This window comes from Falco naumanni, chromosome 7, assembly GCF_017639655.2.
Source record: "Falco naumanni isolate bFalNau1 chromosome 7, bFalNau1.pat, whole genome shotgun sequence".
Taxonomy (NCBI): domain Eukaryota; kingdom Metazoa; phylum Chordata; class Aves; order Falconiformes; family Falconidae; genus Falco; species Falco naumanni.
In genome coordinates, this window is record NC_054060.1 from 799,535 (window position 1) to 818,062 (window position 18,528).

At 47.0% G+C, this 18,528-nt stretch overlaps 1 protein-coding gene across 10 annotated transcripts in view; it reads right to left on the minus strand.

Moving 5' to 3' along the window:
* Positions 1-1,462: 1,462 nt before the first annotated feature.
* The window catches only part of MYO9A (myosin IXA), a 183,430-nt gene continuing 166,364 nt past the window's right edge, over positions 1,463-18,528 (minus strand). For 9 of the 10 annotated variants that reach the window (XM_040601411.1, XM_040601416.1, XM_040601417.1 and 6 more), the window contains 17 exons: positions 18,272-18,384; positions 17,697-17,854; positions 16,858-17,081; positions 16,289-16,405; positions 15,421-15,609; positions 14,390-14,437; positions 13,588-13,699; positions 12,651-12,712; positions 10,286-10,478; positions 9,641-9,769; positions 9,182-9,287; positions 8,560-8,691; positions 7,490-7,613; positions 6,629-6,682; positions 4,319-4,521; positions 3,974-4,116; positions 1,463-3,566 (listed from right to left, as the gene is read on the minus strand). In XM_040601411.1, the coding sequence (XP_040457345.1) occupies positions 3,091-3,566; positions 3,974-4,116; positions 4,319-4,521; positions 6,629-6,682; positions 7,490-7,613; positions 8,560-8,691; positions 9,182-9,287; positions 9,641-9,769; positions 10,286-10,478; positions 12,651-12,712; positions 13,588-13,699; positions 14,390-14,437; positions 15,421-15,609; positions 16,289-16,405; positions 16,858-17,081; positions 17,697-17,854; positions 18,272-18,384 (2,583 nt within the window). In that variant the 3' untranslated portion in view covers positions 1,463-3,090. The remainder of the gene's footprint in view (positions 3,567-3,973; positions 4,117-4,318; positions 4,522-6,628; positions 6,683-7,489; positions 7,614-8,559; positions 8,692-9,181; positions 9,288-9,640; positions 9,770-10,285; positions 10,479-12,650; positions 12,713-13,587; positions 13,700-14,389; positions 14,438-15,420; positions 15,610-16,288; positions 16,406-16,857; positions 17,082-17,696; positions 17,855-18,271; positions 18,385-18,528) is intronic. The other variant, XM_040601415.1, reaches the window with a different exon arrangement.

The window sequence follows — 18,528 nt, forward strand, 5'->3', positions numbered from 1 at the left end:
GCGCAGCCCCAGCCCCTGGGACCCCCCGGGACCCCCCAGCATCAAACACAGCACCCAGCGCCAGGCGCGCCTCGTTACAGCTCTTTAATTAGCACGAGGTCAGCGTTTGCCAAGCCGCTTTGTACAGTCACGGGGGAGGATGTGGGGGAAAAAAAATCCACAAACCGCACTTCCCAGATGCTGCGGTGCCGGGCAGGGGGAACCCCGGTCCCCAGGCAGCCCCCGCTCAGGGTGCACAGGCGGCAGCACCCCTGGCTGCGGGGCACACAAACCCTGCGCCGAGACGGAATTACGCTTTTATTTCTCTTTTTTTTTTCCCCTTTCCTTTTTTAAACAATTTCTAGCACGGATGACACAGGATAATATACCCTCTTACAATACAGACTTTGTTTTTAATTTACACGCAGCAGACTTATAAATTACTTAAAAAAATGTCCATTAAAAATAATAATAATGAACAGCACGCAGCCCCTCTCCGTTCCAGTAGTAAGTACATTCACGCCACTCTGGGAAACGCCGGCTTTGCCCCCACATCCAGCCCCTCGCCAGGGGGAGGGCTGGGGGCTGCCCGGGGACCCTGGGACCCCTCGTCCCCCACCCGAGTCCCGGGGGCCCCCACACTGACTGCCAGCCCAGCTCCTGCCAGGGTCTCGCACACATGTACATATATATGTCTATATTTCTTTTATATATTTTTTCTTTATATATATACACACACAAATACATTATATATATAAAGAAATATATTTTCTCTATATATATTCTATATATACACTATACATTTATATATATAAAGAAACAGAGATAAAATAAACATATTCTTTATATATAGTATATATTTCATATATTTCTCTATATAGAAATACACTGTCTATATACAGAAATATATAAATATATACAAACATATATTTCTTTATACATACAGAAGAAATACACAAACATATAAAGTAATATATATTCCTTATGTATAGTATATATTTCCTTCATATAATTTCTTTACCTAGAAATATATAAAAATATATATGTAAAGAAATATATATTCTTTATATACAGTATATTTCTTTTATATATTTTTATATATCAAAAATATATAAAAATATATACACAAAAATATATATATTCTTTATACATAGTATATATCTCATATATTTCTTTATATATAAAGATGTATTATATATAAGAAATATGAAATATATAAAGAAATATTTATTCTTTATATATATTCTTTTATATATACTTTATAGAGAGAATATATATATTTATATATATTTTCTTTATATATAGAATATATATTCTTTCAAATATATTTTCTTTATATATATAAAATATATATATAAGGGAAATATATCTCTCTCTCAAATGAAATATACACACACATATATATGTGTTTGGAGGCGCTGCAGAAGCCCTGTCCCTGTGGCTCCCCGCTCCCCCTGCCCCCTCCCCCCCAGCCCCCCTGCCCACAGCCTGGCCACTTTGCAGGGATTTCCTGCGGGTTTGGCTGAAGGGCTCCCAAGGGGCTCCCAGGGGTCTGGCTCTGGCGGGACACCGGGCGCTCCTGCTGTTTCCAGCTCTGGGGGGCTGGGGTGGCCCCCAGGAGCTTTCACTTTCACAGCCACCACTCACCTTCCCAGCACATCCCGGGTCGGTCCCCAAATCCCTGGTTTTACATCTGGCGATGGTAAAATCCCATTTTCCCTATGGATGGGGGATGACTGTCTTGGTCTTTTGCTTTGCTCCTGGGATGCAGCGACCAGCCAGACACTGCTCCCATGCCCTCACTCTCCCTGCGGCATATATTGCTTTTCCCCATTGGAAAAAAAACCAAAACCAAAACCAAACAGAAAAAACAAAAGTAAAAAAAACCCCAAACCAAAAAGCAACAATAAATAAACCATCCCTCAAAAGAAACGGCCCTTTGGGCAGAGGGAGAGGGGACGAAAGGGTGGCTCAGCTAAACCCGGGGATGTGGGAATGCCTGACAAAATACAAAATTATCAGGAAAACTCCATTTTCCTGCATTTTCCCTCTTTGCAGTGGTGTTTTGGGAAAGGATGAGCCTCAACCTGTGACTCCCAGCCCATATGGCAGGACGTATCCAGCCTTCATTAATCTAATTAGCGCCTTGGGGCTCCTAATTTCACCTTTCCAGAGATCTTCCTGTACCTAGAGCTTCTCTGGGTACCATCGAGGGTGACTATGATGATGATACAGGAGAGATTAAGAGCTGAGTCATTAGCTAGTGTTGCTAATTAATCTTATCATGGGCACAGCTTTGAAATCACGGGGATTTCTTGTTCAAAATAAAACTCAATGTATAGAGCAAGGTGGTAGCGGCAGTGATGGACGGTGACACTGATGGTGACACTGGCAGGACGGCTCAGCCCATCGCTTCCCTCCTCCCCAGCCAAAAAATAATAATAATTAAAAAAAAAAAGTAGTTCTGTCTGGGGAAAAATATTAAAAAAAAATATATATATTTACAAGAAACTCCAGTAACCGCCATATAAACAAATATAGCTTCAAGTAGTCCTTGATTATTATTATTATTATTTTTTAATACTGATGGTCTCCAAAAAAAAAAAAAAAGAAGAAAGGTGGTTAGGTCACATTAAAAAATAAAATAAAAAAAAAATAGAGTGATTTTTGGCAGATTTTAACGCTTTTCCATGCGCTTGGCGTTGGTGTGGATGAGGTGGTTAAAGCGCAGAGGGCTTGGCTGGCTGGAGCGGAGCCGGCATTGGCTTGGGATGCTCCCACAGGATTTTTAGGATTGGTTTTCTCCTACTGACAGCAACGGCGATTCAGTACAAGGATTTGGCAGCACGATGCTCCGAGACATGGGATGCTCTGAAGGGAAAGGTGCAGGGGCCAGCCAGTGCCCCTCCATCCCTGGTCCAACCCCCCCCCCCCCCGAAGGTCTCAGCCCCCCCAAACCATTAAGGCCACCGTTAAAACCGTCCCCCACCAGCCTTTTTAATTAAGAATTCCTCCCCCTGGCATTAAGGAGGAAGCCATGGGGAGCGCTGCCGGTGCTGCCGATGGGCAGGATGCGCTCGGGCGTGCACCGCATCCCTGGGACAGAGCATCTCAGACCATGAACTCGTTGCTCCCCAGGAGGACGAGGGGCTGGGTGGCGGCACAGTCAGCCTCGGGGTTCCTCTTGTGCCCCCCCCCCATCCCCCCATCCGGGGGCTCTTTGGTTTTTGGGGGGGACGTTTTCACACTCTTCAGTTTCTGTTTGCCTTTCTCTGGGTTGAAAGTCCCGCGGGTGGTGAACTGAGGCCGGTCCTCGGGATAACAGAGAGGCCCCACGAAGCCCTCGGGGCTTGCCCGGGTTTCGGGGGGCTCGCCAAGCCCCCCTGCTCTGTAGAAAGGCGATTTGGAGTACATCTGGAAGCGCTTTCGGGGCAGGTGGGGCAAGCAGGAGGTGGATGACTGGGAGGAGGAGGAGATGGAGGCATCGGCTGAGTCTGCTGGGTCCGGCCGCGTCCTGGGGTGCCTTCGCAGCCGGCTCGGCCCCTCTGGCTTGATGGGGCGCAGGGAGGTAAGTGCTATGCTTCTCTCTGCGTGGAGGGAAGGATCGCCACACGATTAACACCCTGAAAACACCCAGCATCTCGGTGCAGCTTCCCGGGGACACAAGCCATGAAGCCAGGACAATATTCCCAGCATCTCATCAGAGGTAGCACCACCTGAGATGACACACTTGATGAAGGAGTGCTCACCTCCCCACCAAACCCTGGGTGCTACCACCCACCTCCCCAGGTCCACGGGCCTTAACCCTGAACCCTGCTCTTTACACCCATTTACATTCTCTGCAGGCAAGAAAAACCAAACAGATGCCCCCTGAAGCTATAGAGAAACCTAACCTAGTGGAAGGTGTCCCTGCCCATGGCAGGGGGGTTGGGTGAGATGATCTTTGAAGGGACCCAAACCATTCTGTGATAAACCCCAGAACGCCTGGATATACCTGAGCGATCAGAGATAGCTCCTTCGGATTCAAAGTTCAGATTTTCAGAGCTGTCAGCAGTGCCGATGGAGGCTTCAGACTCGAGGGTTTCATCGTCGGAGGCGCGGGGCTCCAGTGTCAGCATCTCGAACGTCAGCTCCTCCCTGCCAAAACCAGCCCAGTGCCATTGACCCAACGGGACCAAGAAGGTGGGGAGGAGAAAGGGATGCACGTACACCAAGAGACCATGGAGGGATTGAGTCCTCCAGGTCTCCCTAGAGCAGCATGTCAACCACATGATGTCAAGCAACATCCATAGGTAACCTATAGCTAGGGGACATGGCTGGGACCCTTGGCCACACTCACTTTTCCTTCTGCAGGCTCTCAATCTGCTCAGTCAGCACCTTCTCCTCCTGCTGCATGGCCATTTGCTGCTGCTCTGTCACCTCCATCTCCATGGCTTCCTCGCTGCTCATGGTCTCCTCTGGGACATCTGTTACCACAGGCAAGCGCACAGCAACAGGAGATGTCGGGCTGGGGTAGGCACCACGTCGCACACGTCCTTTGCCCTGAAGAGAAACAACAGTGTCACTACCAATAGCCAAGGTAGTTTTGCAAACATCTCAGGTGCCAACCACACTGCTCTCCTGATGAGTGAAGAAGACGGCCCCGGCCATCAGTCCTCAGTGCACTGCCGGCGGTCACACTCAGGACCCTCTGAAATCTCACCCCAGGCTGGGAGAAGTACCAGAAGGACTCAACACATTGGAGGGAATGAGGATGGAGGTGGTGAGGGTGGAGGTGGTGAGGATGACACTGATGGACCAAGCGCAACTTGGACTTCCAAGCAAGCCCAGCTGGCAGCAGGATGGGTTTCCGCAAAGCCCACAGCCTGTGCGATAAGAAGCTTGACCTGCCAGGTGGCCGTGTTGGCTTTGGGTGGGAGCATCACCAGGACTTTGACTTCAGGGCACCTGGCTCTCACTTTACAGTTTGATTGTGTCTCACATCCTTCCCTTGCCCACCCTTGGTATTTACTGAGCATCAAAGGGTCTCACTGACTCCTTCAGCAAACTGTAACTCACACCTAATCATGTGGCCCATGCTCTGGTCTCATGTACATGAGATCCAGAAATCAAGACCACCTCCAGTCGGCCATTATAAGACAACAAATGTGAATTTTTGTGTGCACAGTTAAATGGGGAGAATTAATGCAGCTCTGAAGAACTATCTAGTTTTTTAAATATTAAAAGCGACAATGAAAAAGGACTCAACGGGGGTAGTATGTACAGAGGAATACTACACATGCAGCCATTTTAATCTTTTGAGGACCAGCTCTACAGATCTGCTCCACGGAGTAGAATAAAAAAGATGGATTTGGGGGAATGAGGGACATCACAGACATTAAAAAAGCTTTCATCTTAACCACTGTCATAACCAGACACGTCTCATCTTCCAAAGATCCTGAACTGATCAGGACTTAGGTGTCGACCAGTCCCAGTAGTGTCCATCACTTGCTGCCTCCTCCTGACAACCATCACCCAGGATGAACCTGCATCTCCTTGTGGCTGAATTGCTCATTGCACCGCGGCTTTTCTCCCTGTAGGACTATTTAAACCCTGCAGCTGCGGCATCCCTGGGTCTTCCTGATAATCCAAGTGCCCACAGCAGGTTTGCACGGTAGAGGAAGCTCCCTTTTTTCTTTAAAAGTCAGGTTTGCTCCGCTTTACCCCTTTCATCTTCTAATGTCACTTCTCACAGACCTTTCTTTGGCAGCAAAGCCGCTCCTGTGCCCCAGTGTTCTGACACCACCTTCTTCTGTGGGCTCCTGAGCTGAAGCACAGCTACTTGAGTCCTATTAGCCAAAATGCCTGAGATCCCAAAGATCTCACCGGTCCATGGACTTAAGGTGCTTGCAAAACAGCATCAGGAGAGCAGAGCTTGAATTTTGCTCTTTGTCCCCTGACCCTTGCAGATGTTGAAGGATGAGGAGAAGCGCTGTGGGCTGAAGCTGGTGGGAAGGGAAAGAGCCCCACAAGCATCCCCAAAAGCCTGCAGGCACCTTTCTCACCCATCACGGTCTCACTGGGAACCCAGACCCAAGCTGATGGACTTGGGGAATACAAGGGCTGCTGGACCCCTCCCAATTCAAACCTGGGTGTCCTGACCTGGTGTTCAAGGTGGGGGTGGTGCTCCTCCTCCAAGAAGGTGGAGGAGACCTTCAGATACCTCATGGTCTCCAAGGCATCCAAGTTGAGGGTTTTATCCACCATCTCAAGATACAGCAGCACTGTGAAGGCAACTTGATGCTGGACTACACCCTGAGCTAGCAGAAATTAGGGTGGGAAAGGATAAGTCAAGCAAAGCAAAAAAAGAGAGAATCACAGGATGGAAAAAGAAAATAAATAGAAAAAAATCAGTAGGAAGGGGAAAAGGGGTAGGAAGTGTTTTTTTGAGGAGCTGCGTGCAGGGATGGTGGAGCCCTGGCCATCCCAAACTCCTGCCACCTGGGGGACCTGCAGGAAAAAAGGTGGCACTCAGGAGCAGCACCTGCTCGGGGACCAGACAGGCAACGTCACGGACAATGGCCGGTGGGACGGGGCTGGAATGAGCGGCGGTGACACACAATGGAGGGATGCGGCGCCTGGCGCAGGGCGCGCTGCAGTTAATACATACCGGGATTGAACTGCGGGTTATGCTCATAAATCTAACTGCAATTAGTACGGGTTTCTGGATTAGAGAGGAGATGAAAAGGAAAGCAGAAGGTTAGAGTGCACATGCCATCACCCCTCCAAAAAACCCGATTTTGTTAATTTTTATGTTTTGGGTTTTTTTTCTTTTTAGCTGGGATGAGCAGGGCAGCTCTGCAGCACCAGTCCCACAACCTTGGCCAGCCCCTGCTTGGATTTCATCCCCAAAAAAGCAGGAGCAACGTGTCCCTGAGGGCCACAGTGGGCAGATCAAAGTGAAGGGGCTGTTCAGCTGCTTAGCCCAAGCCTGGGACGACCACGCTGGACTGAGTCTGTCCCTCTCCTGCAGCCCAACAAGCCAAGCACAGCTTGCAGCCCGCCGGCCCCCCGGGAAGCATGGAAGCTCAATGAGATGGATTTGAGACTCCCGAAAAGGTGGTGAGGGAGCAGAGAGCGCCTTTGGGGAGCTCATTTTGGGTTCAGGTAACGCGACTGAGCGCAAAAAGGGATGGTCCAGGTCTTCCATGGGGCGATGTCAAGCCAGTCAGTGAAAGGCTTGATTCAACCCAGGACCGAACAAGCTCAAATGAAGGTGGAAATGTTGATCAGAAGCATCTGAGCTGGAGCAGCCATATTTCCACAGATCATTCCCACCTCCTTGTGCTTTGCTATGACTCCCTGCAAAGGCCAGAAGCCATCATGGGGCTGGGGGTCCCTGTCCTGAGGGAGATGGTGTGGGAGGTTGCAAGGGGTTTGGAAGGCTGGGAAAAGCAGGAGGAGATAAGGTAGGGTGGCTTCAGGGGCATGGAGAGGACAGGAGGGGACAGAGGTAGCTTTGGCATCTCACCATTGATCTGCGGATCAAAGAGAGGCGGCTCTTGGCTTTGTTCTCTGCAAACTCCAGGCTGTTGATGTCCTTGAGACGAGCCTTGTATTTGTTCATCTGCTCAATGACGATTAATTCTACACAACTAAGAGGGGACAAAACCCAAAAGAAGATAAAATGGGAGGACGAAATTATTTGATCTGAGCTATCTCTGTCTTGCCCAAAGATCTGCCCTGATAGAAAGGTATGGAGGGAGAAAGCTCCAGCTGGAAACAGAAGGGTAGTGGAACTTCCCTTAAAAAGAGATAACGGCTGAGCCTGACTGTTTAATGCTGTTAGGAGTGTGTTTGGGGAATAAAATAATCCTTTCCATGTAACAGAATTAGAGGATATGCTATAGCTAAAGTCTAAGGGAGAGGCTACAAAGAAATCACAAAAAATTACAAACGAGTATGAGTGCTCCTACCAGCTGCGTCTCCAAGCATGTTCTGGTCTTCAACAATTCTAATACTTAGTGGAGGTAAAACCACCTCTTTCAGAAGCTCAGCCCTTCACTGGATGGTTTCCGTTATTACCGTCTCCATTATCTATTTTTAAATCTATTTAATACAAGCCAGACTGCGTTTGGGCAAGTGCTTCACTTTTTCTCTGTAAAACCTTTACAATTATGTCAAATACCTTAAAGAAATCCAAGTATGCCATATTAATATTGCTGCACACCAAATAAGCTCACCTCCTCAAATGAAAAAGACAAAATTAAGTAAGCATAAACATCTGCTTGCCATGAATGGGATTAAATACAAAACCACATAAGCACAAGCTCCACCTTTTCCTGCTGAGATGTGCTGGGCCAGAGCGCAAGTTCATCTGTTCTCATGGATCCTTCATAGCTTAAAAAATCCCATTCAACAATCTCTTGGGCATTGAGAGAATATGAAATATACTCATGAAGATGCATTTAATACATGTTTATAATTTCCACGCTAAAGCTCTCTATTCTTGAGCTATTTGACCATACAAAGGGCTATCAAGATGTGAGTGGTGACATGGTAATGGTTACAGAGCTGGATCATCCAGCACCACATTCTTACGTGGTTGTTTTACTGATATCCTGAACACTCTGCAGCGGGTCTGTCGTATCGGGGCAGCGGAGGATACAAGGAGCAAAGACGATGGCCAAGGCATTAGCTGACATGCGATTGGTCTCTTCTTGGAGGGCAATCCTGAAAAATAATAGGGATTAAGAGAGAAGCAAGAGGCGAAGGCACCTCCACTGCACCTCTTCCACATGGCTATGGATGAATAAAAAAGTCGATGTTCCTATGGTGCAATCTTGCTCTGCTAGCAAGCACACAGCTCTGCCCCTACCTTTGCTCTGCTCGATGGAGAAAGCCAAATCTGAAGACATCTCAGGTGTTCCCAAGGCAGGCAAACAACTGGTGTGTTCCACCCAAAAAACCTGTCCCCTGCCGTGGCAAGAAGCACCATGGACTCACACACATCACAAGCGACCAGAGTGCTGTGGACGTTGCTTGGCAATACAAGCATCATTTAGAGAAACAGCTCTGGGACCACCTCCTGGGAGGCATGATGGACCTGAAAGCTCTTCCCTTTACCTTGCCCACCTGCTTTTGGCCTCAGCTATTTCAGTGTGAAGGATGCCTGAGCATCCTCCCCTTGCCCATTCCCTGAAGCTGCCCTGGCCCAGCGTACCTCACCAGGTGGAAGATGAGACGCTCCAGGGTGCTGAGATGGGTGCGGGAGAGCTGGTCAATGACCGAATACACTCCCCGCACTGTCTCCTTCCTCTCTTGGAGGCCTGTGGAGAAAGCACCAGCATTTAGGGGTGGCTTCTACCACTTCTTCCTATTTAAAACTACACCTTCTTAACACTTACTTTTACTACTTAAAAGACAGGTCTTCTGGCTAATGGTTTGGGCTAAAATTTGCTGAACCACAATACAAACGTGTGCCACCAAAGGTGAGATCAAACTGCCAGTGGCTTTGTGTAAAAAACACCTTATAGCCAAAAAATCAGTCTTTGAAACCAGGTAAATATAATTTGGCGAAATCAGGTGGTTTGGGCCTAAGGAGTAAATAAAAAGTCTGGCGCTAAAAGTGGCCACTGCTTCTCTCTGCCAAGGGAATGGCGCAGCAAAGGAGGCTCCTTACCCATTGCCCGCAGAAACTCCTCATAAAGCTCGAAGGTCATGAGAGGGTTGGGCAGATCTCGGAGCCACTGCTTGAACACGCTGGCAATGACGTGGATGTTGTAGTCGTCTAAATTTACATTATCGATATCTGAGTTCAGCAGCAGATTGAGGAAAAAAAAAAACCACAACGAGGCAGCGATCAATATGAAGCCTTTAGCGAACCTTTAAAGGTCCCTTCTAACCCAAAGCTACTCCTCTACAACAGAAAATGTTCACGTGCCACCCCAAAACCACACTGCCGTTAATGGCAAGAAATACAGCACCTTATTTCAGCTCCATGTGCTAAAATTAGAGAGGAATGCATTTTCCAGGGCAAGTAAGGTGAGACCAGGATTTCTTTTCTTGCTGGCATCAACTGCTATGGTGTAAGTAAGACAGCATTTTCCTTCAACTAGAAATGACTTTTTCATGTATTGTACCCAAAAAAGCATGAGTTGGTGACCTGAGTTTTGGTTTAAGAGGTGAAAGCATCACTCGCTACAGCCTATGGAAGGTAGGACCACTCCCTTGTTTTGTCCTGATGAAGCATCCCACCATCCTTACATCCAACCTTTGCTGTTGCAGAGATCTTACTCCCCATGTGGGGTTTTTTCCATCCTTTTACCTGTATCGAGTCCTTGCCGCAGCTCCTTGATCTTGTTGGTGGACCCTGATTTTCTGTAAATGCCTTCTGTGTACAGCCCATGCATTTCGATGTAGTTGATGAGCTTCTCCACCAGTACTGGCACTGCACGCTCCTCACTGGTCAACCGGGAGAGCTCCACGCCGAACTGCCGGGATGACAGCTCGGGGTCATACTGAAGATGAAAAGAAAAAATGGTTTAAAATCCTTTTAGGAAGCAATGCCAGTGCAACACTTTGATCCAGCTGCTATTCAGACTTCTTCAGCTGATCCAGGTGACCTGCAAGTCAGTCTAATGAAGCAGGACAGGACTGCCAGCAATGCACGTCTTGCAATTCTAGATCAGTTTCTGGACATGCACTTGAAGCCATACAAGTTTGGATTTTCTTTAACTACCCCACCGTGGTTATATTATAAGCCCGTCAGAGCCAATGCAGATGGTCACAGTCACCCCGCAAGGAGGATGCATGAAGCAGAACAGGTAAATCTGTCTCTGGGGTACTTAGATCAACTCACATCATTGGCAATTAAAAAATGCCTGTGAATGAACATGATGCCAAAATCAGAGCATGAAAAAACCCAAGTACATCTGTCAGGAGAGACCCTTGCTAGCTACAAATGTTCACTGAAGATTTGATATCCGGCAAATTCTAATGCAGACAAAGTCCTCCTGCACAGCAGATTCTGGATGGGAAAAGTCAAAAGACCCAATGAAATCTTGACACAAATGCCCTGGCCCCAGCAAAAGGAACGTGAGATGGCACACGCTGCAGCCCATCATCAGCAAGACAGTGGTGACCACAACCCAGGTCACAGCTCCCCTTATAACCACTCCTGCATCTTTGTTGCCATCCTTCCACTGATCTTGTAAACCTTATGACATGATGTGGGGAAAATGCCCATGCTGTTTCATGCTCTACGGACCCCCTCCCCCCTCCCCAGGAGCATCTGAACTCAGCTAACAGTTGAAATTCATCAACTGCTGTTCAACCAGCCTGCTTGGCTGCTAAAAACCATCAGCACACGTGATACCACAAAACCCATGTGCTACTTCACTCAAATCAAGTAGCTCTGAGATGAGGACCAAGCATGGGTGAAAGCAATTCTATGGCCATCGAGAGAGAGGAGCTTGGTGTTTGCTCGCGTTCCCATAGATGTGGAGAAATAGATCCAGTCTGGGACAAGGCTAACAGTTAAAAAAATCAACAGCTGCCAGAAAATACAGACCTCTTTCTCAAAGCGTAATAGATGGTTTGTAGCTCCCCTTTGCTGAAAACAACTCTAAAAATGTTAACCCACCAAGCACAGACAAACCAGAGCCCTCCTAGAGAAGGACCTCCAACTACCCAAGTGGAAAACTGCCACAGAGACACAGTGAAGTTGCTTCTTTGGGTACGGAACAAAAAAAATTCCTTGTGCAGAGAAACCCCAAGAAACAAGAAGGCTCCAAGCATCTCTGAAAAAAAAATAATAGTCAGAGATCTCATTGAACTTCCCAGATTTTAGAGCAGAAACTCTTATAAGGCATTCCCAGCTCCTGCAGAAATACTTCCAGAAAGGGAAAGTGTAGCAAAAATACCGTATATATTTAAATCACAAACATATTCAAATATATACATATATATATATTCAAAGTATATATTCAAATTATTTCTTGGGAAAAATGTAATCATGCAGCTTTATGGAGGCTGCATATCATGGAGGCTGTTTTCCCCTGAGAAGCCTCCTAGGGAGCTGATAAAGCTTTGCAGACATTATTATCCTGGCTGTATTGTCTGTCTTTTGGGCACAAAATAAACTATTTAAAAGAAAAATCACCAAATCTTGATGATTAATTGTTAGCTGTGGTGACCTGCTGCATTCATTCACTGTCGTCTGTACCCTTAAGCCCAACAAATAATATTTAATTCCCCTCTAAGGAGCACAGTGAGTGCTTGAGCATCCTCCACCCACGCTTCTTCACTCAGCTGTAGTGCCACTGCTGTTTGGGGACCGCGCTATAAGCTGAACAGGGACCAGTGGGGTGAAGAATAGCCCGTATTTCCAAGAATAACCCCACATTTCCAAGTCCCTCAAAGCTATCAAATGAGGCAGCTTTCTATTATGCAGTGTGGGATACTGCAAGGTGGGATACAAGGTGGGAACATCACTGCAGCATCTGCTGCATGACTGGGCAGATGTATAATGATGCATTGCTGGAGAAACCTCAAGTATCTCTGGTCCAAGCTCCTGCTCGAAGGAGGGCTATTGCCAGCATTATAGCAAGCTGCGTGCCTGCAAACATTTTTTATACAAGCTTGGGATCACCGTCTGAAAGGTATTTAATGAAAGAAAAGAAGACATTTACCTTTTTGGAGCACTTGGTTGTGGTTTTAAGACAGCACTTCTTGTGACAAGCATATTTACATACTGTAACGAAGAAAAATAGTATTTCGTAATCCAAAAAGTCATATTGCTAGAGAAATATGAATGTATACGAATTAAGTAGCTCCTCTTAGGACTAGGAGGTCAAAAGCACTTTGAATTTGCAGTTTCCACGGGCCAAGACTATATTAGATCCTCTCAAACAAAAAACCAAAACAAAAAAAAGCCTTTAGTTAGAAAGGTCTCATATTTAAGTCCTTGAAACATTAAAAAAACCCTGATACATCGAAGCAGAAAATAATCCATGACTCACTCTGAGCTATCAGACATGGATACCCTCAAAGTGGTTGGAAATAGCACCTAATCTGTATTCTTCCTGCACTGGACATCAGCCTGAAATACCCCAGGGCTGATACTTCCAACCTAATCAAAGAAATGCTGGAAAAACCAAAGTGATGTGTCAATTTTTCCCATTGGTCCTCCTCTATTTTCCTGATCTCCCCTCAAATTCACATGCCTAGAGGTCGAATGGGCTAAGCCAAACGAATTCATCATGGTCACAAGACATCCCACAGGCATCCTATGGGCAGAAGCCACAGGGCCGGTTTGCCATACCCAGCTCTACCGTCCTTCTTACCATGACGCTTAAATATGGTTTGACCACATGGGATGACTGTATGACCTTATGGGATAAGAGATGTAATAAAAAGCTCCCATGCATAAAACTAACTGTACCATGAGGACTGGAAGGACTGCTGCGATGGACTTACGAGTTGGCTTCAGAAACCCTTCAGATCTGTCCCAACAACTCTTCTAATGTGAAAACCTCCAAATTATTTGAGAGCAAAACCCTTTCAAAATCCAAAACTTCATCACTGTGATACAAGCACATGAAAAAAGACCAAAGAGAGCATGCTTACATTTACAAACAGAAGCCCTGTCCATTATCCAGATCAAGGAGGAACAATATTCACAATAGGTGGGGATGCTGTACTGGGTCGCCTTAAAAATGTGACCGTTGTGCTCTTCCACCTGCGATGATAAAGGTTGGATGGTAAGAAAAAGGAGATGAGTGCTTAGTCTGCTGCAAAACAGGAAGATGAACACTGTCAGACTCCAACTTCTAACTGTTACTTGCTTTTATTTGCTATTTTTGTTTCCTTTTCAGCCCAATAACCTCATACGCAACCCAAACAGACAACGAGCCTGTATGGGAACCAAACCATCATGCAGGCAGGTTAGAAACTGTTTGACTGAGGTTGACTGGTCAGCTTCTCCATGTTAAGAAGATCTGTGCATCCATGGCCCCTTTTTGCTCTGCACCTGCATTCTTCATAGTATTATCATATCCTTTAGGAAAAAAGGAGATGTAATCTCCTACATCTCTGATATTTGAGATGTAAAACACACACTGTAAGTTTATGCAGAAACCCAGAAGAACACTTCGTTTCACTCTGAGTTCCTCTATAATAAGGCTTGACATTACATTTACAGTCTTGACTGATGTAGGATGTGTTTTCAGAGAACAACCTACAATGATCCTTGACCAAGCAAACCCAATCCACCTCATCCATCTTTCTAGCACGTCCTTTCATGGCTGCGTATTCATCAATGTTCAGATCTCCACACAGGATGCACCATGAGCAGGTCTCTTTATCACGTGTCATTGTGGCCACAAGGACATTAGTTTTCTAATGCACAGGCACAGAGTGCTCAACTCACCACATCTGCTTCCTTTTTTCTTCTCTTTTTTCGTTCTGTTTTTGGCACCTGGTATTAGAAAGAGATTTAAGCATATTTACAGGCAATTTCCCCAGGTAAAGCGTACAGAGGGCTCGTATCTAATGTTGCCCACTGCTTTCCAGCCCAGTCCTCCAGTACACCTGCAGCCCCAGGAGAGTCACTCTAGAAGACTCTCCTACAGATCACCCCATTTTCAGAAATTCTCTGGACAACTGTCCAGATCTTCACCTCAGAGCTGAGACTAGCTGCTGCTCTAGCTCCAAGTCCAGCATCAGTGACCAAAAGCTCTCCTATCTCATGCAAGACACCCAAGAAAAATGTGGCACACCACTGCAGCTGGAGCCGATGCTCAGCCTGCTTCAAAGAAAACCATCCTGGAGACGAGCCTGGGGAAGACTCGGAGCAGAAGAGCCTAAAGATGGGACATTTGTACAGTAAACAAACACCATCTCCCAAGCCCAGCCTGAGACTCTGTGGTTGTCCTTGCAGATAATATTGAGCAGAAAGCGAGGAGATCATGTCTGTGAAAGGGACACTGCAACTGAAAAACCACACCTGGACCCCAAGGACAGCCACTGCCCATGTCCCCTTCTCCTGCACCCCAACTGATAGTGAAGTATGCAGTCAAGAGACAAGGAAAGCTTGTATCTCTTCTGCTTCCCCTCAAAGCTTGCATCTATTCCATTTTCCCTCAAAAACCCCAACCCCCACAACACTAAAAAAGCAGCACCAGGAGCTACCTTTCCAACCACCCGCATGTGGTTGCAGCTTTGCCCTGGGGACAATGTTTACACGTTGGCATTGGCCAAGGCCCAGCTCAGCCCAGGTGTGAACTGGGCTTTGCAAGCCCAGTAAAATGCACTCAATGAATCACGCCTGTGTGCCACCTGACGTCCACCTCAGCTTAAAGCAGAGAAGACCACAGAGGTTCCCATGTGCCTACAGAGAGCACGACTCCACAGAAAGACAGTTCCCAAATCTTCAAAGGGCTTAAGAAAAGTGCCAACTACCTTCACTGCCGTGTAGTCCAGGGGTTTGTACTCTATCATATATTCATCCAGGAAGACTTTGAAGGTGTTGACCCAGACTTTAACTGGAGACTCACTCCAGTCCCTCTGCTCAAGTCTCATGGTCTTCTCCAGAATCTGCTCGAATAAGGCGTAAAGGTCCTTATAGCGGATGCTTTTCCCATCATCCATCTTTTAAGGAAACAGAAGCAAAAAGAAAAGTGTTTTTTATACACCCCAGACTGCCTCTTCTGCTCCAGACAACTATTTCAGCCTGACCGGCTTCCGACTGCTCGGGGAAAGTCCAAGTATGATTAAAAGAAGGAAAAAAGGATCATCTAGTAGAGACTTGTTTCATGACCTTTGGCAGGGTGGCTTCTCAGTGCGCAGAGCAGGAGGATGTTAAGCATCAGCTCAAGTTTTTGAGGGAACTTTTTGTACATTCTGGGCAATAAAATAACTTTTTTTGATCATCGTGATCAAAAGCCATAGTAATCATTGCTCAGATTCCCAAGCAGCAGAAAAGCAGAGCTTCAGGTGGCTCAGATGTCTCCACCATTGCAAATGTAACACAAAGGCACTTGGTCTGGCAAATAGGGGTTTGCTGATGTACTGTCATCTCCCACTTGGCTGGGAGCAAGCTGTAACAGGAGATCAGAAATCTCCACCCAACGTATATTGAGAGCTGGCTAATGAGGAAGAGTTATTCCAAATTTACAGCTCATGGGACTGAATACAAAGGAAGAGTATCCATCCTTTGGATGAGCAGACCAGGAATGGAAGGCTTGGCAACATCTCCACCACCAGGAGGACCCAGAGCATCTCATTTCTCCTGGAGGTGGAAGTTCTCAGCCATCATGTGATCACTTACCGCCAATGCCGAGGAGTAAAAGCTGAAGATATTTTGCCGGAATTCCTTCAGCGCTTTCTTGAACACAACATCCACCAGCGTGTCTTTCTTGCTGTCCTCATTATCCAGTTCGTTCATCTGGAAAACCAAGGGAGTTTATGCACCCATGCCACTTTTGCTGTGGCAGAGCACCATGTGAGATGAAGCACCCCTAACGAGCAGCTGCTCCACCATGGGCAGATGATGTTAATAATGATTACAAGATGGTTTCTCCTGTGTGTAAACTAGAAACACGAGCATTTCCCTGCAGCCTTCAACTCCTGCTCTCCCAGGTCACCCACTTCTGATGCCACCAGGGGCAGCTCAAAGCAATGGAAGCTCTGAAACTGCTGTGCTCATGCAGAATGACCACACAGTGCATGCACAGCGTGCCCACCTTTTCTCCTAAGCCTGCCCTGGTGCATGCTGTGCCCCCTTAGATGAATTATTAGTACTGCTACTGCTGCCCTCAGGACAATTTTGGCTTTGCTGCTTCTGTCTGCTCTTTGGGCTCTCTGATGATTTAGTGGAGCAGTGAGGATAGGAGTTACCTTTTTCAGGAGGAACTCATCCATGCTCTTCAAATCGCTAGCGCTTGTTATGATCTGCAGCGAGTCGTTCTGCCATTGCACAGGCTCCAGAGCCACACTGCTGATCTTGACACTGCGCTTGCGTTTCACTTTGGGAGAGGGCTCCTTGTTCTCCTTAAATTCCCGGCGGTAGATACCAGACAGCTCAGGACTCCGTGGGGGGGTCAGGTGGTGAGGACCCAATTCTGCGGGTGATAATTAAAAAGGGGGAAAGAGATTGAAGAGCAGATGAAAAATAGTTCTGCCACTAAAACAGGGAGATGGGCATCAGAATAAATCTGCAGAGGAGAAAAGCACTGTGTGGTACTCATGCGAAGATTAAATGTCATTTCTCCTTCGGTTATTTCCTCTGTCAAGAGGGGAAACATCTGCCCATGTCCAAATGGCTGCCGGGAGGATTAGCAACACTGAATTCCTCCAGGCCTGTTTTGGATCCCACTCTCTAACCTACTTACTACTATTTTGTGTTGAGGCTGCCCATGAAATCAAGAGATGCGAACCAGCGTGGACATTTGGTATGTCCAGGTTCCCAAACTGTTTTCCCACAGCAGCCTCAATTGGACCCCACCATTATACGCGATACTCCCACTTACAGAGACCTATATACAGATACCTATATATATATATCACCCTATAGATAAGCTGACCTTCCTCAGTTCTGTATCTTTACCCAAGCCCTTATATATTGGGCTACGCTTGGTTGGAGCATAAAGCCAGATTTGCACTTGCTTTTCCCTCTGCCATAAGGGTGAACACAATTTCTCAGTTCCTTATACCAGCACTGTCACCCCACCACTTACCTTCACCAAGTTGCAAGCCAGGAATCACCTCCCTGCTGGGGGCTTCCTGCTCCGCGTACAGCTCCAGCAGCTCAGACTGGGTAGCAAGCTTCTCCCGTGGGGTCTTCTTCTCCCCCTGCTTTCCCTTTACCCAGAACCTCATCTTGGCTCGCTGAGGCCTGAAAATAAGTTGGGGAAAGAGGAACCGTCTTAACTAGGAAAAAGTCCTTCTACCCAAAACTACCCTGAATCTCCTGGACCTTCAGTGGTGTTTGAGGAGGAGTTAAAGCCACACAACTTCTACTGGGGAAACCAGGTTACTTGTCCTCAGGAAAGGCGAGAAACTCAAGTTTTCACACATGCAACTGGGCGGTGTGGGGTGGGACACCTAGCCCATGTCGTCAAAACTTTATCGGGATGTGAGCAGGACACCTCTTCTAACTGGGCACGTGCAGTCATGTAGGAAAGCCGGGACAAGTAACCTGTGGGCTGGATTTGCCCGGTGTAGCTCCAAAGGAGCTGGGGTGGTTCGGCAAGGTGATGGAGTGTAAGGACACAGGAGGGACTTCTTTCTCATCTTCAGCCATGTTTCCTACCTCCCATCTGGAGCCAGGCTCTTCTGCGCAGCTGCCAGCTTCCCAATCTCCCCCTGAGACATGGTTTTGTGCAGTTTTGTTTGGCCATCTCCAGAGGCAAATCGCTGCACCGTCTGTAATGATTCCAAGCATGAAGTGTTTAAAAATGAGACAGCTCTTGGGATGCCAGCTGATTATTTTTTTTCCTAGCAAACAATTACATATTTAATCTGTGACTTTTTTATTTCTATCTGCCTACAGGTGAAAACCTACAGTTC